We start from the raw sequence: 23,647 nt of genomic DNA, 5'->3' as shown, positions 1-23,647 counted from the left end.
CTTGATGGTGAAGACTGCACTGGTCTCTGCTCCCCATCTCTCATGCTGACCTCTGTCCCCTGCCATAGAGCGTTCCTTCTCCCCATCCCGCTGAAACTGCTCTGTTCAGGACACCAATAAACTTTTAGTCACCAAATCCTGTGGGCACTTTTTTCTTGAACTTTTCATTTTCAAGTTATTTCAAACTTATAGAAAAATTGCTAGTACAGACAACTCTAAAAGATTCTTATCCAGATTGAACAATTTTAAACATTTGGTCACATTTCATCGTTTTCTCTGTCACTCCACACATAAACACACAAATATACATCTATATACAGATATGTAATTATTATTGTTTGCATTTTTGGTATTTAGCTTTTCCAAGCCATGGAGCCTTCCTTATATACGAGTTGCATGTGTAATGCCCCTTGCACGGCACCTCACTGCTGCGTACCTGCTTAGACTGTGAACAATGTCTTCTTCAGTCTGAGTCCTGGGATGTGTGAGGCAGACAGCAGTCCTTACCAACTATGTCAACTTTTCCCTCCCTAGACCACAGAAACAGCAGCCAGGGCTGTCATGGTTCCTTGTTCCTCTTCCCACTTTCACACCTTTGCCCGCATTTGTCCTTCTGGGGGGAGTGGAGATACTGACTCCTATGGGGGGTATTTCTCTGTCTTCTTAGGGCAGAATTAGGTGCTCTTTTAGTTCCACTGCATTTTGTACCCACGTCCATATTACTGCATTATAATGATTTCATAACCGTATTCCCATTAAAGTATTGAACTCCTAGAGGGGAGGTACTGCTTTAAAAAAAGATAACCTTGGCTGGGCACAGAGGCTCATGCCCGTAATCCCAGCACTTTGGAGGCCAAGGTGGGCAGATCACCTGAGGTCAGGAGTTCGAGACCAGCCTGACCAACATGAAGAATCCCCGTCTCTACTGAAAATACAAAATTAGCCGGGCGTGGTGGCGCATGCCTGTAATCCCAGCTACTTGGGAGGCTGAGGCAGGAGAATTGCTTGAACCTGGGAGGCGGAGGTTGTAGTGAGCTGAGATCGTGCCATTACACTCCAGCCTAGGCAAGAAGAGCGAAACTCTATCTCAAAAACAAACAAACAAAAAAACAAACTTTCTTCAAGTTTTATTTATTGTTTTAAAGAATTTTTGTTGTTGTTTGCTTATTTTTTTTGGTTTGTTTTTTTGTTTTTTTTTGTTTTCATATCTTTTGGGCCAGGCACCTAATCCGCAGTGCCTGGAATACAGTAGATAGTCAATAAATATTTGTTGTGCTAAATATTTTGATTTTGCATAAAGATATTTCACATTAGTGAGGGTTACTGCTGTTAGGGTAGGCTTATGAAACTTTGAAAGTCATTTTTCAAGAAAAAAATTTCAAATGAGGCCCATTTTCCCTTGGAGATATACTAAATAATCTTTTTATCTGTATTTTGCATTTTGTATTTTGTAGAGACAGGGTCTTGCTCTATTGCCCAGGCTGGAGTACAGTGGCACCTGTAACATCAAATTCCTGGCCTCTAGCAATCCTCCTCCTTGGCCTCCGAAAAAGCAATAGGATTATAGGCATAAGCCACTGTGCCTGGTCCATGATCTTTAAATGCATCTTTAATCAGTCAGTAAATATTTATTAAGCATCAGCCTTGGGCAAAGCATTGTGGTAGGAGATGTAGAGAAAAATACAATCAGTACCTTTAAAGATCTCATAGTATAGTGGGTACAAAAGAAACACAGGGGCGGTGGCTCAGGCCTGTAATCCCAGTACTTTGGGAGGTCCAGGCAGATGGATCACCTGAGGTCAGGAGTTCAAGACCAGCCTGGCCAACATGGAGAAACCCCGTCTCTACTAAAAATTCAAAAATTAGCTGGGAGTGGTGGTGGACACCTGTAATCCCAGCTACTCAGGAGGCTGAGACAGGAGAATTGCTTGAACCCGGGAGGCAGAGGCTGCCATGAGCGTAGATCCTACCACTGCACTCCAGCCTGGGCAATGAGAGCGAAACTCCATCTCAAAAAAAAAAAAAAAAAAAAAAAAAAGAAAGAAAGAAAGAAAGAAACAAAGACAGCAGCTAATGAGACACGGCCAAATATGGCAGGCCCTGAGCCAGTGGTCCAGACTATAGAAACAGCAGGAGCTGAAGGCAGAGGAGCGGGGTGGGAGAGGCTGGAAATCTCCATGCAGAGGTGGCCCTTGAGGAGGCACTGAAAAGAAGGCACTGGATTTGGGTAGTTGAAGAGGAAAAAGAAAGGCAGCCTGAAGTGTCTGTGTCCCAGAGTGCTGGGCCGGTGTGCAGCATGCAGTGGGCAGTCCACAATCCTTTCCACCTAAAGAATGGGAAACATCCCTTAGGCCATTCATTGTTATTGTCATTTTAGGTCTAACACTTTTTAGATGTTTTGCTCCATGTCTTCATTCAAGAATGGGTTATAAGCACATTAATTACAGTATACGCAAAGAACAAAAAGCATTCTTTTGGTTTTCTTCTGATTTTCTTCCGTACAAAAGTTTTACTGCCTCTGTCAAAGGTCATGACATCAATCAAGCAGTGTGATTTTACCTTGATGATTATTTTTTTTCGGTCTCCATAGAGACTATCCAAAATCGCCAATGCTGACTATATTTCAAGTCATCATGGCAGATATTAGGAAAAGTTTTCAGTTAGCAATAATCGCACCTTGTATAAATCTCACTGGTTATGATATTACCACTGGGCAAAGTATTTTTACCTTTTATCATTAGCTGAGAATCCTGTGGTTTTCCTTAGTGACAATTATGAAAGCTACAGGTTGCAATAATCTTACATGCTTCAAATGTATTTTCTATAATAATTTAAATAACTAGACATACATGGTCATAGAATTCTAGCATTTTGCAGCTGTGATAGACCTTGAAGGTCATTTAGGCTAATCCTTCATTTAATAAAGAAGAAACTTAAGGCTTTGAAAAAGCTGAGATTTGCCCAGTCATGCATCAAGTAAATAGCAGGTTGAGGCCCAGAAATTCATCTCTTGTGGCCCATTACCCATAATGCATGGCAAACCTTAAGGTACTTCCTTTGTCCCCGGTTCCTGTTGACCAAGCTCCCCTGGCTCTCTATCAGGTCTGGTAGAGGATCCTGTCCTCCACATCCCACAGTCATGAGACATTTCGGTCCCCATCCTCTTAACTTCTAGGTGTGGCCTCACTGGCATCAACTTTCAGGAAGCTCTGGGTGAATGACTTTTTCTTTCTTTTTTTGCAACTCTTAAGAGTGGCCTGGAGGTCACTGGGGAGGAAAAGAGATGATTCGGGCTGTCCCTTCTTTCTAACCTCTCTGAAGCTGGGATAAAGCTTATTATTTTTTTTTACTATGTTTATCACTGTACATAGTTTTAACTGATGTCAACAGGCTCTATAGGTTCAGCAGTTTCAAAGGACTCATCTCTTCTTAGGCAGGGATAAAACCTGGTCCAAGGGAGGTTCCACATACATGGGTCAAGAAAAACCTGAGCTTCTAGTGCTTTTTCTGTTTCTTTTCTTTTTTCTTTCTTTTTTTTTTTTTTTTTGAGATGGAGTCTTGCTCTGTCGCCCAGGCTGGAGTGCAGTGGCATGACCTCGGCTCACTGCAACCTTCGCCTCCCAGGTTCAAGCGATTCTCCTGCCTCAGCCTCCTGTGTAGCTGGAACTACAGGCGCCCGCCACCATGCCCAGCTAATTTTCGTATTTTTAGTAGAGTCGGGGTTTCACCATATTGGCCAGGCTGGTATTGAACTCCTGATCTTGTGATCCACCCACCTCGGCCTCCTAAAGTGCTAGGATTACAGGCATGAGCAACTGGGCCCGGCCTAATCTTTGTATTTTTAGTAGAGATAGGGTTTCACCATGTTGGCCAACCTAGTCTCGAACTCCTGACTGACCTCAGGTGATCCACCCGTCTTGGCCTCCCAAAGTGCTGGGATTACAGGTGTGAGCCACTGCGCCCGGCCTTTTTCTGTTTCTTCTAGAAAAACAGTGTGGAGAATTTTGGAAAAATCTTCCTGAAATCACATTTATGATTTCAAAGTAGTACACCCATGGCCAAAAAGGATGTCATCATGCTAAATGACCAGTTGGTAAGTTTTTATATTCTGAAAATGAGGGTTTGGTGAGGCTCTTGGGAGTTCCCATCCAGTTTTCAGGAATAGTGTCCCCATTGTCTAGGAATAATAAGTAACTGCCAACTACAAAAGGAATCAGACTTGGGAGCAGCACAGAATTGGGCAATTCTTTGGAACTGTGATTTTTCCTGCATGTCTTTCCATGCCTTCCTTCTGTGTGGGATTCTAACTCAGTATGTTGAAAGTGTGATATGATTATTTTCTTCCAGCAAACAGAACCCTTGGAAAAACAGGTAGGGTTGGCTGGCTGAGCAGGCCATGGCTTCTCCGAGCAGAAGCCCATCTTACCCATAGGAAAGTGGGTAAGTATTCTCAAGCATAAAAATAAACCCTTAAGTGATAAGAACTCAGTCACGATCATTACTTATATTCAGCAGTATTGCTTGAAACACACTTAAAATGCAATCTAGCAGGTAACCTTTAGCTGTTGTGCTCTTTGATGCCATTTGTCTTCAGGATCGATGGCAGCATTTTCAATTTCCTTGGCATTCTGAATAGACGTCTTGTCTGTTACTCTGACGGGGTAGGAGATCTAGGTAGGTAAAACACATACAGCATGTTAACTGGATTCATTTTAGTCTTAGAGCCATGGGACTCAAGTCAGTGCACTCTAGAAAACAGTCCTGCTGGGCTAGGTTTTATTTTCAGTTAATTTCAAGGATTCCTCTCATCAGTCCTCAGGGACCTGATTGTTCCCAAGGAAAATGGGAATAAACAATGTTTTATCTCGCAGACACGAAGAGAAAACTGGTGCCTTAAGGTCAAACTATTACTTACTTTACATGCTCAATACATACTCAGGAGACCCAATTTTAGAACAGTTATCTGAACTGGATGCAGCAAGTAACGTTTGATCATGCCAATACAAACACCATGAAATAACACTACACGCCGAGATGATGACGACAACAGAAATAACAATGTTTTTACACATGGAATGCTCGTGGTGTGCCAGCATCTGTCCTAGGCCCTTAGCACACAATGTTCTCAGGTAATCCTCACAACCACTTTATTAGGTATGCATATGTTATTACTCCCTTTTTGCAAATGAGAAAACAAAGGTACAGAGAGGTTAAGTAATTTGCCCAGGATCAACAGCTAGTAAGTAGAAGAGCTGGGTGGTCTTTCTCCGGAGCCTGCACATGCAACAGTGTTGCTAACTCGCTTATTAGAAATATCCTAGACCTGCACGATTAGTAGTTTTGGTACTCAGAGAATTTGAATAATGTAAAGTCGGTGGTTCTCAACTTTAGTTAGATATTAGAAAAACCGAGGAAATTAAAAAAAAAAACTAGTGCCCTGATCCCACCTCAAACCCATTAAATCATAAGCTCTGGGAGTGGCTCCAGATATCAATATATTTTAAAAGTTCCCTATCTAGGCCGGGCGCGGTGGCTCAAGCCTGTAATCCCAGCACTTTGGGAGGCCGAGACGGGCGGATCACGAGGTCAGGAGTTCGAGACCATCCTGGCTAACACGGTGAAACCCCGTCTCTACTAAAAAATACAAAAAACTAGCCGGGCGAGGTGGCGGGCGCCTGTGGTCCCGGCTACTCGGGAGGCTGAGGCAGGAGAATGGCGTAAAAACCCGGGAGGCGGAGCTTGCAGTGAGCTGAGATCCGGCCACTGCACTCCAGCCTGGGCGATACAGCGAGACTCCGTCTCAAAAAAAAAAAAAAAAAAAAAAAAAAAAAAAAGTTCCCTATCTACTATTTAAAAATTTTTTTAAAGTCCAGACGCGGTGGCTCACGTCTATAATCAAAGCACTTTGGGAGGCTGAGGCAGGTGGATCACGAGGGCAGGAGTTCAAGACCAGCCTGGCCAAGATGGTGAAATCCCCATCTCTACTAAAAACACAAAAATTAGCCAGGCATGGGGACCAGTGCCTGTAATCCCAGCTACTCGGGAGGCTGAGGCAGAGATTTGCTTAAACCTGGGAGGCGGGAGTTGCTGTGAGTTGAGATCATGCCACTGCATTCCAGCCTGAGCGACAGAGTGAGCCTCCGTCTCTAAATAAATAAATAAATAAATAAATAAATAAATAAAGCTCCCCAGGTGGGTCTAATCTGCATCCAGGTTTGGGAAACATGAACGAAGGCAGCTACACAGGATTTAGGTCCCTAAGTTATTTAAGGGCCCTTCATTGCCTCCATTAGTTACCTGTTTTAAATCAAGAAATTAGTGTCTGTGCTATGTGGCATTCTAGCCCTCAGGATGTACTGCAGGAAGCAAACTTAAAGTTATGCAATCTTAATGCTGGAAAATATTCTGGAGATAATCCAGTTTTCCAGTACATCCACACCATCCCTGATAGATGTTTACTCACTGTCTGCCTAAATTCATGCCCTGTTTCCTGGCAAGACTTTTACCTGTTTGTCAGTATTAGTATGTTTAAAGATCTTCTATGGGTTGAGGAGGAGAAAAGAAATCTGTTTCATGCATGATGAACATATTGCTCCCTAACTGAGCAACCTGAATGCCAGACAGCTCTTCCTTATATGCGCAGATATATGTCTCTGTATTTTCTATGCCTCTGCCCTCTGGAATAACACAGACCAGACTAACCCCTTCTTCAGACAACAGTTCTGCGCGGGTAGCAGCTGACCCTGGTCTCCTGTGAGCCTGCTCTTATTCAGAGGACCGACTGTCTCATTCCCCTGTGCTGCAGTCCTCAGGTCAGCCTCCTCTGCCCACTCCCTGCTCCACTGCCTAGAAATGCTGTTAAGTCTCTCCCCTCTGAACTGACGTAATTAGTTTTAAAATTTAGATTTAGGACTTTACATGCGTTTTGTTACATTTCCTCTGGCAGGCTGTGTAGTGGAGAAGCAGCAAGGTGTATGACTAGAAAGAACTTGGGTTTTGGGATCTGTCCTGTTTGTGTTCAGATCTTCTGTCTGCTGTTTACTTTGACTTCAGACTTGTATTCAATACAGAAAGTGGTAAAATATTTGTTAAATATTAAGTGATAAGTAAATATTTGACAATGAAGACACCCTCATTCCCGACCACTCAATGTGGCTTCCCTGTACAAAACACAACATGTTGTTTCTTTTATTTCAGGTGTAACCTTACTTCTACCAGAGCTCTCTCTATTAACTTTGCTAAAGTAACTATCACAATTACTGTACTTATATATAGAGACAGACGCCAGATGGACAGCGTGAACGTTTGAATACTTAAGGTTAATCTGAAAGTGGGAAAAAGTAAAAATTTGTTAACATTTTTGTGCTTGAATTTTCATTCCTAAAACACGAAACAAAAACAGACTATTTGATCATGGAATTCTGATTACAAATGGAACTAATCACCAGGTTTTGAATGATTAACCTACATGGCAAATGGAAAACTTCACATCATGAAATAGTTCAACTTGTGCTGAAATGAAAAACTTAGAACTATAAATGAGCTATTTCTCTTCTTTCTCTCTCTCTCTCTTTCTTTCTTTCTTTTTTTGTTTCCCAGATCTTGCTCTGTGGTCCAGGCTGGAGTGCAGTGGCACGATCTCGGCTTACAACTTCTGCCTCCTGGGCTCAAGCGATTCTCCTGCCTCAGCCTTCCAAGTTGCTTGGACTACAGGCATGTGCCACCACGCCCACCTAATTTTTGTATTTTTAGTAGAGACAGGGTTTCACCATGTTGCCCAGGTTGGTCTCAGACTAATGGACTCAAGTGATCAGCCTGCCTCCCAAAGTGCTGGGATTATAGGTGTGAGCCACCAAAGCCGGCTATTTATCATATTTCTATCTCAGTCCCTCTCACAGTGCTAGTTCAAGATGAAACACTAGATCATTATAAAAGTATTAGATTTCACAACTTTTCTCAACATTATAGCAGGTTTCAATCTCATATGACCATGATGTTCAACAGAAACACGACTCATTTAAAAGAAAAATCAACTCTATCTTGGAGGAGAAATGAAGGTCAAGAGTAAAAAACCTAACTAAGCTGACTTAGCAGGCAAGGAAATCATCCTTTTCAAACCTCAGAGTGGGGATGACTCAGAGAAACTGTCGGGAGCCTGGGAAAAAAGGAAGTTGAACTCTTTCATAGATCTGCCATGAGGATGCTGATTGCCTGACTTTGGTAAGTGTCTAAGAAATAAAGGGGACTTAGTTTAGTTAATTCAGGTTATTACTGTTGATACTGTTTGATTGACAATGATGGAATCTCTTATATAGCACTGGTGAAAAATTTACAAATGAAAAATACAGTGTCCCACGCTTCCTCTTCCAGAAAATGTAGGATATACAATATTTCCCTCCACAGGCTGTTTTGGTAGAACACAGCAGCTGAATCACCCCAGTGAGATCCCTGGGCAAGTAAAGCATACTTCTACATTATCTCTTTCAAAGTGGAATGGGACACAACCTCTGCCAGCTACTTTTTTTTTTTTTTTTGTGAACCATTCTATTAATACCAATCAAATTGAGAAAATGATCAAATGAAATTGCATTTTGAGCATCATAAGCTGTGTAATGTCTATTCTGTTAAATTGGGGCCTATAATTGCTTCTCTACTGAAAAGATACAACAAAGACAGCAATCATGGCTTGTCATTATCCCAGACTAGAAAACCGGCCTTTGCAGGGAGGACTTCAAAGGCTTGTGGTTCTCGAATTGCATTTGGCTGCTATTGTTGAAGCGCAGGCAATCTTGATGAGGTGTTTACACTGAGGTAAGGCGCAGAGCAGAGCGGCTGAGTGCCTGGGTCTAGAGCCATTAAAAAATTGTACATTATGTTCCTTGCTTTGAAGTGAGGGTTTGTAGGTAGGAAAGCAACTCAGATTGAGTACAGCTGAGCTAGATTGGGCTGCTACTTCTTGCTCAAAGAAACTCATCAGGTTCTTAGAGAATCAGACAGCACTACAAAAAAAGTTGATGCTTTACCAAGAGCTGTATGTGAGTCGAATCTGCGTAAAGACACACTGAAACATGTTTAAATAAGGATGTCACCATTAAGTTCTGCAATCACTGGAGGTTTTGCCTTTTTTCCTTTATGTTGTTTTTACTACTGACCTTATGTTCAGATGTTGTGGGGGGCCCCACATTAATTTATTGGGTTCTTTGTTACTCTCATTCTTTGACAGTATTGACAACTAGCACATACCCAAATTAAATAGAGTTGATTTTTTAAGTAGTGTTAGCTTACCATCATTCCAACACCTATTATTCAGTTCCCTGCTTCCAGGCATAATACTGGATTCAGTGAGAATTTCTCGATTAACTTGGCTAAGGAGTGAGCTGAAGTATTTGTTTCTCTACCCTATTTCTAATATACCTTGCTGTGTGTCGATTCACACCTGCTCACGGCAGCACTGCTGCCACCTATGTTTATACATAGCCAGCAAAAGAGGCGGAGACACAATGATAGAAATTGTCTGCCAGTCTGCCATTGTGAGGCTGCAATCCTGATATTTAGCACAGCTGTTTCAATTATCCAAAGGTTTGTATCATTCACCTGTTTAGAGGCAAAGGACATGAAATATTTTGGCTCTGCTGTTGGCCATAGTCTCCATTCCTATAGATTGCCTCATAATGTATTTAGCATGCACATGGTCAGTGAGAACTGGATGACACTGAAACCCTGTTTGTTTTTGTTTTTTCGTATTTTTAGTATAGACGGGGTTTTGCCATGTTAGCCAGACCGGTCTTGAACTCCTGACCTCAGGTGATCCGCCCACCTCAGCCTCCCAAAGTGCTGGGATTACAGGCGTGCACCACCATGCCTGGCTAATTTTTGTAATTTTAGTAGAGACGGGGTTTCACCATGTTAGCCACGCTGGTCCTGAACTCCTGACCTCAAGTGATCCACCACTGGAGCCTCCCAAAGTACTGGGATTACAGGCGTGACCCACTGTGCCCGGCCCACTTCACTTATTCTGACCCATCCCATCCACCGTTCAGCCTTGGCTGAAACATAACTTTTTCCAGAAAGCCTTCCCTGCCACCCCAGAGGCGGCTACAATAGTTGCATCTGAGTTCATGGCCTTAGTACTCTGTACTTTCCTTTTGTAACAAGTATCACCCTGGTAATTGTTTTTTTTTCTCCCTCTGCACTGTAAATTCCAGTAAGGCAGGAAAAAGGAGGGACCATGTGCAGGGCTGTCTTGCTGTATGGCTCTAGGGGTACTACTCATCTGTGCTATGCTCTGAATGTGCCTGGCCTCTAGACGGTCAATAAATACAACGGCATGAAAAGATCAATCTGGGTTGCTCACTGAACTTGCATTTATATCAGAATACATATAATCTACTTGTTTATCTGGTAGGATGTGTGGTTTATTTTAAAGTCAGGTAGCCGGCTGTTGGCAAAATAAGGTGGAAACTAGAACTTTATCTTCCACTCTCCCTTGTTCCCAGCTTCAGTCCCTGAAATTTGCATTTGCTACTCCCTCTTCCAGAAATCCTCTTCAAATATTCGCATGGCGGGCCCTCTCACCTCCTCCGTATCTTTCTCAGGGAGATTCTCAGGGAGACTCTGCCTCATAGTCCATTTAAAGTTGTGATTTCCCACCACCTCAGCAATCCTCAGCAGTTCTGCCCAGCTTTATTTCTGTCTTTACCTCCTTAAAATACAGAACTTATCATGCACCAATGCACTAATTTATCTGTTTTGTCTGTTGTCCGTCTCCTACCTCAGGAGGCCTGGGATTTTTGTCTGTTTTTGTTCAGGGATGTATCCCAAGCACCTATGACAATGTCTGACACATAATCATCTCTCAATAAATATATGCTAGGCTGGACGCAGTGGCTCACACCTGTAATCCCAGCACTTTGGGAGGCTGAGGTAGGCAGATCACTTGAAACCAGGAGTTTGAGACCAGCCTGGCCAATATGGCAAAACCTGGTCTCTACTAAAAATACAAAACTTAGCTGGGTGTAGGTGGCTCATGCCTGTAATCCCAGCTACTTAGGAGACAGAGGCATGAGAGTCGTTTGGACCCAGGAGGCAGAGGTTGCTGTGAGCTGAGATGGCACCACTGCATTCCAACCTGGGTGACAGAGCGAGACTGTGCCTCCAAAATAAGTAAATAAGTAAAATAAAACAGATAAATACATGCTAAATGAATAACGGCCTTTTTCAAGAATGTGAAAGAGATTTTTAGGAATATCTCATATAACTTAGAGAAAGGTTGATTATCCAGCAATCTGAACTCTCCATAACAAACTAAGAATATGTAACGGTGACCTCTGAATGGACACATTAGAGATTAAAAAAAAAAAATTCACAAAGCTCACACATTGCACTGAAATTGCTCCATTACTAAAATTCTTCAATGAATTCATACGACTGAGAGGAAAGGCCTAACATTTTAGCACAGTGGTTTTAAAATTTCAGCTTGTGGCCGGGCGCGGTGGCTCAAGCCTGTAATCCCAGCACTTAGGGAGGCCGAGACGGGCGGATCACGAGGTCAGGAGATCGAGACCATCCTGGCTAACACGGTGAAACCCCGTCTCTACTAAAAATACAAAAAACTAGCCGGGCGAGGTGGCGGGCGCCTGTAGTCCCAGCTACTCCGGAGGCTGAGGCAGGAGAATGGCGTGAACCCGGGAGGCGGAGCTTGCAGTGAGCTGAGATCCGGCCACTGCACTCCAGCCTGGGATACAGAGCAAGACTCCGTCTCAAAAAAAAAAAAAAAAAATTTCAGCTTGTATCAACATCACTTGGAAGGCTTGTTAAAACACAGATTGCTGGACCTCACCCCATAGTTTCTGACTCAGGAGGTCTGGGATGGGGCCCAAAAATCTCCACTTGTATTAAGTTCCCTGGTGATGCTGATGCTCCTGGTCCGAGGAACACAATAGGAGAGCTTCTGCTTTAAAATGACATACGGGGGCCTGCATGAAAGACGTCTGCCAATTTCTCTAACCTAAATATCCATATTCTCATCCTCACAATCTAGCCACATACAACTACGGCACTATCCACCTTCTCCTTAACTACCTCACTGGATGAAGTGACATTTTCTAGTCTTGAAGCTATCCTGAGGCCACAGCTAAATGCTTACGGCTGCTAGGCTCTCTCTGGTACACCTTGGTACTTCTACTTCCACTTGTTGAGTTGTATGTTTACCAAGAGTCTTTTTCATTTGTTCCCAAACCTGTTTATTCCTACTGTACCTGTTGTTAAAATTATGAAATTTATTTAAAGATTAGATAATCTGAAGAAATCTGAGCATGAATAGAGAGGCGTTATACTCATGAAAACTTAGTTAAATGATTTAGAATGACCCAATAAAAGCAAATGGCAAAATAACATGTTGGGGGTGGGCGGGGGGAACTGTAAAAAATTAGGGGAAACATTCACCACAAAAACCTAGCGATTATGGCCAGGTGCAGCAGCTCATGCCTGTAATCTCAGCTCTTTGGGAGGCTGAGGTGGCAGCATCACTTGAGGCCAGGAGTTTGAGAGCAGCCGGGCGAAACCCTGTCACTACTAAAAATACAAAAATTAGCTGGGCGTCGTGGCAGGCGCCTGTAATGCCAGCTACTCGGTGGCTGAGGCATGAGAATTACTTGAACCCAGGAGGTGCAGGCTGCAGTGAGCCAAGATCGTGCTACTGCACTCCAGCCTGGTTGACAGAGGGAGACTACATCTCAAAAACCAAAAAAAACCCACACACACCCCTAGAAATTATGTTCTTAAATTGTTTCTTAAGGTTTTTTAAGTTCGTACTCTGCTATCAAGAAATCAAAACTGCAAATCATAGATGCTCTCAAACTGATGCAAGAGAAACAATGACACTCCAATTAGTAGAATCTGCACTGGTAGAAAAGACCTTGGCCCCTTGGTAAAAAAAAAAAAACTAGTGAATCAGTGTATATTTATATAGTTTAAGTGAAACTCAAGTAATTATGGTATATAGTTATCATTTTTCATATCTGCTTTAACCAATTTAAAAACAAAATTTTATTAATATATAATGTTTGTACATATTTATGGGGTATACGTGATATTTTGTTACATATACAGAATGTGTAATGAACAAGATATTTGAGGTATTCATCACCTCCAGTATTTATCATTTCTTGGTGTCGGGAACATCTCAAATGCTCTCTGCTCTCTACTTTGAAATATACAACACATTTTTACTAACTACACTCACCCTAACTTTATTATGGAACATTAGAATTTATTTGTTGTATCTAACTGTATGTTTGCACCAATTCATCAACCTCTCTTCATCTTCCCTACCCCTCAGACCCTTCCCAGCCTCTGGTAACTATCATTCTACCTTTTTTTCTTTTTTTTTCCTATCATTCTACCTTTTACCTCCATGAGATCTTTGATTTAACTGACAAACTATCAGTTCCTGACCAGCAGTATGGAGGTTTCTTCTGTACTGACAGCTTTCTACTGAAACAGTGTTCTTTCACAACTTCATGCCATTGACCCTGCCTCCTTTGCCCGCAGTGCCCTTACTACCCACTTCTACCTGTTAACTTCTACTTTTTAGGGCTGGGTGCTGTGGCTCATGCCTGCAATCCCAGCACTTTGGTAGGCTGAGGTGGGTGGATCACTTGAGGTCAAGAGTTCAAGACCAGCCAGGCCAACATGGTGAAACCCCGGGCTCTACTAAAAATACAAAAATTAGCCAGGCGTGGAGGCAGGAACCTGTAATCCCAGCTACTTGGGAGGCTGAGGCCAGAGAATCCCTTGAACCCGGGAGGCAAAGGTTGCCAACAGTGAGCCGAGATTGTGCCACTGCACTTCAGCCTGGGTGACACAGCGAGACCCTGTCTTAAGAAACACAAACAAAAATACAAACAAAACAATACCCTTCTTCGTTTTAAAGAATCAGTTCCATGATTGCCTTTTGTGTGAAGCCCTCTCTGACTTCCCTGGACAGTCAGGCACCTTTTCTTCCAGGTTCTTTGGGACCTTATCTGATACTAGCACAGCAATTTTCACTTGGCATTGACTGCATGTCTGCTTCCAATTCGGCCATAAGCTCCTTAAGAGCAGATACAGACAGCAGCAGAAAATTACCGCGGACTCATAGCAGTCTGGGTCATTCAACAAAGAGGCAAAGAAGCCATCACATTGCCACAGCTTCTTACTTTGCTACAGAACGGTGCAATATGACCCGTGTAAGGAAGCATAGAATTATCAAGTACACTAGGTACATTTTGAAAACTATCCTTAAACATGATAAAAATGATAGAAATTTATGTTAAATTTCTGGTTTTCAAAGGGGCGTGCTTTAGTTATGTGGATTTTTAATTTAATTTTATTTTTTCCTTTTGAGACGGAGTCTCGCTCTGTCACCCAGGCTGGAGTGCAGTGGCGCGATCTCGGCTCACTGCAAGCTCCGCCTCCCGGGTTCACGCCATTCTCCTGCCTCAGCCTCCCGAGTAGCTGGGACTACAGGCGCCTGCCACCACGCCTGGCTAATTTTTTGTATATTTAGTAAAGACGGGGTTTCACTGTGTTAGCCAGGATGGTCTCGATCTCCCGACCTCATGATCCACCCACCTCGGCCTCCTGAAGTGCTGGGATTACAGGCGTGAGCCACCGCGCCTGGCCGGAAATTTTCTTTCTTATGGATCCCTCTTCAATAATGCCAAATTAATGAAGTGTCACTCTATAGATCATACCAATTGGTAGTTTAAGCAGCCAAGTGCTGAACAGTGCACACAAGAAAGAGGCCTTAAAAATGGCTTGTATTGAAAAAAATCATAAAGTTCAATTGAAATTATGCTGTCATAAGTAAGTGCTCTTGTAGTAATGGCAGAGGGCAAAATAAGAAAATTTATCAATCAATGAACATCTATAGAGTTCCTATTCTGTAGAAGAATAATTTTTATAAGTATAATAGGATAGGTGGGCCTCAAAACACCACCAACCTGGAAGAATCCTATAAGAAAAGAATTCTATGTTTCTAACCAAATATAATTACAAAAAGATGACCATAACTTAAATAAAGGTAAAGCTTAATCTTTATAAACAACCAAAAGTTTCACTAAATTTAAAACTATGAAAAAGAGCAACATATCCTTTAGGTGGTAACCTTCCACATTAGGAGACTGACTGTAAATTTAAACCATTCAATAATAAATATAACTTATATTTACATAGGGCTGTAAGATTATAAAAAGCTTTCACATAGCGTATCTCATTTGATTATCTCGACACTCCTGAGTCGGTGGTATAAGGCAAACATTTGTAATTTTAATGAGGAAGAATAAGACTCAATAAAAGTTTGCGATTTGCCATGGCTCCAAATGGGACTGAAATCAGGTCTTTTGACTTCAAATTCTGGTGTTTAACAGCACAAGTTCTTGTTAATCCCTGCCTCTGCTTTTTTTTTTCTTTTTTCATTTTGAAAACAATGAAATTTTGTACCAAAGAAAAACTATTTAAAACTTACATTTCTTCATCAAATATTTAGCTCGTGCTTGCTGTACGCCAGGATCTGGGAATTCAAAGATGAACAAGCCCATGATCTTAAGAAGCAGACAGTCATCTTTACATGATGAAGACAGAGCACTGCGGGGTTATGGGTTCTGCGGGAGATGTTCAGGAATGAGGGAGGTGGTGGAAGGAGGATCCTCAAAGAGCCTTTACAAAGGCAGAGACATACGAGCTGAATCTCAAAAGGAGAATAAGGTTTTCCCAAGCAAACAAGCCAAGGCAAGAGTAGCCCATCAGCATGAACAAAGAAGGGGCTAAAGGAAATGCTGGGTCTGGGCTCTGCAAGTTCCTGGAGTATGGCCAGGTGTGAGACACAAGTAGGGAGTGATGAAGGATGAGGCTACAGGAGCAGAAAGGAGCCAGGTCAGGAAGGGCCTTTCGTATCACTCTGGGAGTTTGAATTTTATCTTGAAGGTAACACGGTGTCACATTAAGCAATGTTGAAAGAATTGCCCTATGAAATTGTCCTTCAAAACTAAAGTACCAAATATATGATCCAAGGTTATTAATAAATTCCTTATTGTAAAGTGTAAATATTTGAAACAGTATCTGAGACCACATGCAACTGTTAAATACTGTCAACTAGTTGCATACAAGATTGTAGGGTTCTGTAATCCCTAGGACAGTGTTTGATTGACTGGGGACCCTCAAGAGATAGCATGGTGAGTGTGGGGTGTGCCTGGATAGGCCCCCTAGGTAGGCAGTCTTTTGAGAGTCTGACCATCGAATGGCCTCCTAGGGCATGTGGACGTTATTGTTTTGCCTACACTTTGTTCTTACTCTGAAGTTATATCTCTTTCATTTTGAGGCAATGTAGCCTTAAAAAAAGAGAAAGCTGGTTAGAAGGGCGGGTGGAATCTTCTCCTGTGGTATAAGGAGTGCCTAGTGGTAACGATAGCTTCCCTTCACTGAGTGTCTGCCCCGAGTCGGTAGCTTTGTATAAATTCTTCAAATAGCCCTCCAAAGCAGGAAAATATATATATATATATATATATATCAAACAAATATATATATATATATTTTCCTTGTTTTCTTCCTCCATATATAGATGAGGAAGGTGAGGTGAGATTTATTTTTATTTATTCTTAATTTTAATTCTTTTCTCCTTTTTGGAGACAGGGTCTTACTCTGTTATCCAGGATGGAGTGCAGTGGTGAGATCCACTCACTGCAGCCTTACCCTCCCGGCTCAAGCGATCCTTCTGTCTCAGCCTCTAGAGTAGCTGGGAATACAGGCGTACCCCATTATGGCCAGCTAACTTTTGCAATTTTTGGTGGAGATGAGGTTGAGCTAATATGGGCTATGCTGAAGAGCCAGGATTGAATCCAAGATTGACTCTTAAATCAGTATTTTGTTTTGGTTTTAGTTTTTCTCCCACAATATTTCGTTGTTCCCTAGCAAAAGCACTGCTACCAGGGATGGGGCCAACCAAAGCTCTTCCTCTAGATCTTGCATACTTTTCTCCTTCTCATCCATTCGCACCTCCACTTGAATGATATGTCCTCAGAGAGACCTTCCCCAAGCACCTGGCTAGACATCCCAGTTTCCCTTTTTTTTTTTTTTTTTTTTTTTTAATATGGAGTCTCACTCTGTCACCCAGGCTGGAGTGCAGTCGCGAGATCTTGGCTCACTGCAACCTCCACCTCCCAGGTTCAAGTGATTCTCCTGCCTCAGCCTCCTAAGTAGGTGGGATTACAGGTGCACACCACGAGGCCCAGGTAAGTTTTGTATTTTTAGTATAGACAGGGTTTCACCATGTTGGCGAGGCTGGTCTCCAACTCCTGACCTCAGGTGATCTGCCCGCCCCAGCCTCCCAAAGTGCTGGGATTACAGGCGTGAGCCACCGCACCTGATCCCCAGTTTACTTATTAAAGTCATCACTTTATTAAATAAAGGACTTTATTCCCTCTCATTACTTTCTTTTTTTTCTTTTTTTTTTTTTGAGATGGAGTTTTGCTCTTCTTGCCCAGGCTGGAGTGCAATGGTGAAGTCTCGGCTCACCGCAACCTCTGCCTCCTGGGTTCAAGCGAATCTCCTGCCTCAGCCTCCTGAGTAACTGGGATTACAGCCATGCACCACCACGCCTGGCTACTTTTGTATTTTTAGTAGAGATGGGGTTTCTCCATGTTGGTCAGGCTGGTCTCGAACTCCTGATCTCAGGTGATCTGCCCGCCTCGGCCTCCCAAAGTGCTGGGGTTACAGGCGTGAGCCACATTACTTTCTTAAATACAGTTTATTCAATCTCTTTTGAGGTATTATCAGTATCTGAAATTATTTTGTTACATGGTTCTTATCTTTGCCGTATGACTGGAATGTAAACTCCTTCAAGATAGGAGCTTTGCCTGTCTTGTTTTCTGTTAATATCCCAGCATTGAGAAGAGTACCTAATATTTAATACATATTTGGTGCTCAATAAATATCTGTTGGCTGACTGACCTGCTGTCTCAGCAACAGCCACAAAGATGTGTTAATCGAAGGTAGGACTGTGAATTGTTTGTGACTTTATATTATCTTGACTATAGGCTATTCAATAACCATATCACATTTGTAAACGATGTGTAATTTCTTTCCAAGAAATTACAAGGAAAGAGTTGAATAACATGTATAAAGCATTTCTAACTCTTTTCTAAACCCATACTAAATTTCATCTTCATCAGTCTTTAAAGTAACATTAGAATCAAGATAGAAAGGTAGTTCATTTTTCAAAACACAGTTTTCTTTAACTGTGGATTACAAATGGACTCAAAGTGGAATGAGTTTCGGACAAATACTTTAGGCTAGTGAACAAATCATGAATAAAAGTAAGAACCGATTATTCACCAGCGAAGTTCCTGCCTGACCGTGATACTTAGGTGCCCTCTAGTGTGTGTTGGTTTTTATATCGGTTCCTCGCTTCACACATCATGTGATTAAGATTTTGTCGTGTATTCAAAGGTGATTTTTCCAATGTATTTTAATGTACAGTCAGCAGATCTATGCAAAATGGCAAAAGATTGCAGAACAATTGACTTTAAAAATCAATAGTTCTACCCTAAGCATTAATTACAAGCATAAAATGCAATTTAGGGGGCTGAGCAATTGAGGGTGTGAAATTATATGGGTTACTACAAAATTTGTATTATAAATGTCTCCTCCTATTTTTGTTGCTATTTTCCATTTTAATTTTTAAAAGGTAATACATAAGCATGGTTTAAAATTAATAGATTTGAAAAGGTACACAGTAAAAAGTTGTGCTCCCGCCCATTTCCCCTCCACTCCTTACAATTAACTACTTTTGTAGCCTTCCACAATTTCTTATGCATGCCATGCAAATGTAATATATATTTTTACTTCTCTCCACTGTTTTTTTTTTTTTTTTTTGAGACAAGAGTCTCACTCTGTCACCCAGGCTGCAGTGCAGTGCTGCCATCTCGGCTCACGGGCAACCCTGCCTCCTGAGCTCAGGCAATTCTCATGGGCCTCCTGAGTAGCTGGGATTACAGGCACCCACCATGACGCCCGGCTAATTGTTGTATGTTTTAGTAGAGACAGTGTTGCACCATGTTGGCCAGGCTGGTCTCAAACTGCTGACCTCAAGTGATCCTCCTACCTCGGCCTCCCAAAGTGCTGGGATTACAGGCATTAGCCACCACGCCTGGCCCCTCTCCACTTTTCACATACTGCACCTTGAATTTCTTTCTTAATAAGAAATCCTGGTAAGTTATCCCTTATAGTTCATGGAGAGTGTCCTTATTTTTTTTTTAACAGCTGCTGTGTACTCTACTGTATGGATGTACCATAACTTATTTACTCCCCAAATGACAGATATTGGGGTGTTTTCCAATCTTTTGCTATTACAAATAAGGCTGAAATGAACAATTTTGTACAGATGTGATTTCAAAATTGCACACAAATATCTAGGATAAATTCCTGGAGCAAAATGTGTTGGGTCAAATAAAAATAATAATTTCGAACACTTTTATACTTATATGTATACCTATATATTTGCTATGGGCCAGTCACTGATCTTAGCACTCTCTATACATTTATTTATTTGTTTGTTTTATTTTATTTATTTATTTATTTGAGACGGAGTCTTGCTGTGTCACCCAGTCTGGAGTGCAGTGACGCAATCTCGGCTCACTGCAACCTCTGCCTCCCGGGTTCAAGCGATTCTCCTGCCTCGGCCTCCCAAGTAGCTGGGATTACAAGCACACATCACCATGCTCGGCTAATTTTTGTATTTTTAGTGTAGATGGGTTTCACGATGTTGGCCAGGCTGGTCACAAACTCCTGACCTCAAATGATCTGCCCGCTTTGGCCTCCCAAAGTGCTGGGTTTACAGGCATGAGCCACTGTGTGCAGCCTAACTCATTTATTTAATCTTCTTAATAAGCCTATGAGGAAAGTCCTATTATTGTCCTCACTTTAAAGGTGAGGAAACTGAGGCACAGAGTGGTTTAGTAACTTGCAGAGGGTCAGACAGCTAGCAGGTGGCAGTGCCAACCAACCTGGCTCCAGAGTCCATCCTTAGTCATTATGTTTTACTTTCTCAAGGAGTATATTTGTGTTTTAAGTAGACATTAACAAATTGTCTTCCATATTGGTTATACTAATTTATTCTCTCACCAGCTTGACTGTACTTTTTTGCCCACAGGGTCATTAAACTTACAGAATTTTGATAGTTATAATTACAGTTGAAAAATGGAATCCCATTATAGTATTAATTTGCATTTCTCTAATAGGCTGAGACTGGGTAACCTCTTATATGTGTAATAGCCATATATATTAACTTTTCTTTGTTAACTTTCATTAACTAAGAAAAATACACAAAAAGTATAAATGAACAATTCACAGATTGTTCCTCTCATTGCTCTTAATTTCCAGAGCTTTATTATCCTTGCTTATTGACAGATATTTATACTTTTTGTGTATTTTTCCTTGGAACTTGGTCTTTTTCTTACTGATTTCTAGGATTTCCTGAAGTCTCTACCAAAAAACACAAAAATTAGCCAGGTGTGGTGGCAGGTGCCTGTAATCCCAGCTGTTCTGGAGGCTGAGGCAGGAGAATCGCTTGGACCTGGGAGGCGGAGGCTGCAGTGAGCTGAGATCGCGCCACTGCACTTCAGCCTGGGCAACAGCGTGAGACCCTGTCTCAAACAAAAAACAAAACAAAACAAACCAAGAGCCTCCACACTTGGTACCCAAGCTTCCCGCCTCCTACCCACAAATCAACTGAATAATCCTCTTAGCCATGGGAAACATCAATGCTCTGTAGATAATGACTTACACAACTTTGACTTTTAGATTTTGATAAAACCTTTGTGTTCTCTGTTCTAGCCCCTTGCTCATCAGAGTGTGGTCCATGGACCAGCAGCCTTGCATCTCCTGGGAACTTGTTAGAAATGCACACCCTGCATCTCACCCCAGACCTACTGGATCACAATCTGTATTTTAACAAGAGTCTAAAGTGGTTCATTAGCATTTTAAATTGTGAGAAGCAAAAGATCAGTGGTTCTCAAAGTGTAGGCCTGATAGCAGCAGCAGTATCACCTGGGGCCATGCACAAAATTCAGATCCCTGGGTCCCACCCTACACCTGCGGAATCAGAAATCTGGGGGGATGAGGTCCAGCAAGCTTTTTAATAAGCCCTCCAGATGATTCTGGTGCACTCTAACGTTTGGGAACCACTGCTCTAGATCGGTGATTCTCAATCTTGGCTAAATATTGGAATCGCCTGGGGAGTGTGGCGGATTTCCCCATATTTAGAGTGCAGCCCAGATGAGCTGAATTGCAATTTCAGTGGTTCATCCAGGGAATCAATATTTTTTAAATTCTCCAGGTGATTCCAGTGTGAAACCAAGGCTGAGAACCACTGCTCCAGTCTGGAACAATGCTTCTCAAACTTGGCTTCACATTAGAAATACTCAAGGAGCTTTAGGAAAAACAAAAAAGAAAAACTGATGCTCAGGTTCTCAGAGATTTAAATTGGTCTGAGTGAGGCAAAAAAAATCACTTTTTTTTTTTTTTGAGACGGAGGTCCTCTTGTTGCCCAGGCTAGAGTGCAATGGCGTGATCTCGGCTCACTGCAACCTCCGCCTCCCCGGGTTCAAGTGATTCTCCTGCCTCAGCCTCCTGAGTAGCTGGGATTACAGGCATGCTCCACCAAGCCGGGCTCATTTTGTATTTTTAGTAGAGATGGGATTTCTCCATGTTGGTCAGGCTGGTCTCGAACTCCTGACTTCAGGTCATCTGTCCGCCTCGGCCTACCAAAGTGCCGGGATTAAAGGCATGAGCCACAGCACCTGGCCAAAACAAATCACTTTAAAAAATTCTCAGGTGATTCTGATATCCAGCCAGGTTTGCAAACTACTGCTCTAGAAATGCCATTTCGCCCATATAAACTTAAAGTTAATATAAAGAGTAGACAGTTTGGAGGTGATGGAAGAGATACATTTTTAATTTCCCTTATGTTTACTCAGCCTTTTCAGTGTATTAGGCTAGTGACTATGAAGATTAAAAATGAGCACAAACCCTAGCTCCTGCCCATAGGGAACATAAAATCTGTATCGGGAGGAGAGACACACACACGTCTACATATGAATAATGGTTCAAAAAAAAAAAAAAAAAAAACCACATCATTTTATGCTACTGACTAGAATTCACTAAATCACACATATCATTATGTCACTGTTAGGTCAAATTCATTTCTATTCTTTTTAAAATAATAGGAATCCAGGTCAGTGATACACACCTATAATCCCAGCCACTCAGGTGTCTGAGGCAGGAGGATCACTTGAGCCCAGGAATTCAAGGCTGCAGTGTGTGATGATCGAATCTTGCATAGCAATACACTCCAGCAATATAGCAAGACCCTGTCTCAAAAAAATAATAGGAGTAATCTCTTAAAAAAATAATAGGAGCGGCCAGGCACAGTGGCTCACACCTGTAATCCCAGCACATTGGGAGGCCGAGGCGGGTGGATCACAAGGTCAGGAGATTGAGACCATCCTGGCTAACACAGTGAAACCCCGTCTTACCAAAAATACAAAAAATTAGCCGGGCGAGGTGGCGGGCGCCTGTAGTCCCAGCTACTCGGGAGGCTGAGGCAGGAGAATGGCGGGAACCCGGGAGGCGGAGCTTGCAGTGAGCCGAGATCGCGCCACTGCACTCCAGCCTGGGCGACAGAGTGAGACTCCATCTCAAAAATATATATATATATATAAAATAGTAATAATAGGAGCAAGAAGTACATATATGTTGGAAAATGGTAAAGGGACAATTTTAAATACAATTAGCCTTTAGATATTTGAACTTGGAGAAAGTGTTGGGAAAAGTCAATGGCCCCTTCAGAGAATAATATAAGAACTTAAAGAAACTTTCCTCCATGGCACAAAGAAAAGAAAATTAAGCTGCGGAATCACTGACAATTAATACACCCTAATATTGTTTAGTTAATTAACTTATAACTACTAACAAAACTAGCGATTAATAAATCAACAATTAGAGAGTTCACAATAAATATTTCTCCCTTTTATTATTGGAAATATAACTATTTCTTTTGACCTCAGACGAAAAAGAGAGTTTCTAAATGAAGAAAAACCCCAAATGTTCTCCTTCCGGATCAGCTTCTTTTGAGAACACTTTTTAGTAATGAAAAATATTGTCCTAGTTTGGGATAAATTACTGGCTATAAACATTTTTCAGGCCAGGCATGGTGGCTCATGCCTGTAATCCCAACACTTTGGGAGCCAAGGTGGGAGGATCATTTGAGCCCAGGAGTATGAGGTCAGCCTGGGCAACATGATGAGACTCCCATCTCTACAAAGACATTTAAAAACAAATTTAGCTAGATGTGGTGGTGCATGCCTGTGTTCCCAGCTGCTCGCCGAGGCTGAGGCAGGAGGATTGCTTGAGCCCAGGAGGTTGAGGTTATAGTGAGCTATGATTGTGCCATTGCACTCCAGCTTGGGTGAAAGGCCAGACCCTGTCTCAATAGAAATTTTTTTTCAAAGATATTGGACTGTTGAATTTATTCACATTTTTAAATGAGCAATCAAGCAAAAGTCAAAATTTCACGTAAGTTTTATGGAACAAGAGTATATTAACATCTAAA

At 42.0% G+C, this 23,647-nt stretch overlaps 1 protein-coding gene and 1 non-coding gene across 7 annotated transcripts in view; both read right to left on the bottom strand.

Moving 5' to 3' along the window:
- The window catches only part of JHY (junctional cadherin complex regulator), a 74,883-nt gene that overhangs the window by 28,404 nt on the left and 22,832 nt on the right, over positions 1-23,647 (bottom strand). For all 6 annotated transcript variants that reach the window (XM_073021853.1, XM_008021254.3, XM_073021851.1 and 3 more), the window contains one exon: positions 4,557-4,670. In XM_073021853.1, coding sequence (XP_072877954.1) covers positions 4,557-4,670 — 114 coding nt within the window. The remainder of the gene's footprint in view (positions 1-4,556; positions 4,671-23,647) is intronic.
- Positions 2,582-2,721, bottom strand: LOC119626667 (U4 spliceosomal RNA). The gene has a single exon (XR_005242817.1). It is a non-coding gene; the product is annotated as a U4 spliceosomal RNA (small nuclear RNA).

Source organism: Chlorocebus sabaeus, chromosome 1, assembly GCF_047675955.1.
Source record: "Chlorocebus sabaeus isolate Y175 chromosome 1, mChlSab1.0.hap1, whole genome shotgun sequence".
Classification (NCBI taxonomy): domain Eukaryota; kingdom Metazoa; phylum Chordata; class Mammalia; order Primates; family Cercopithecidae; genus Chlorocebus; species Chlorocebus sabaeus.
Note: the sequence above shows the minus strand (reverse complement) of the source record. Positions and strands in the feature narration are given on the sequence as shown.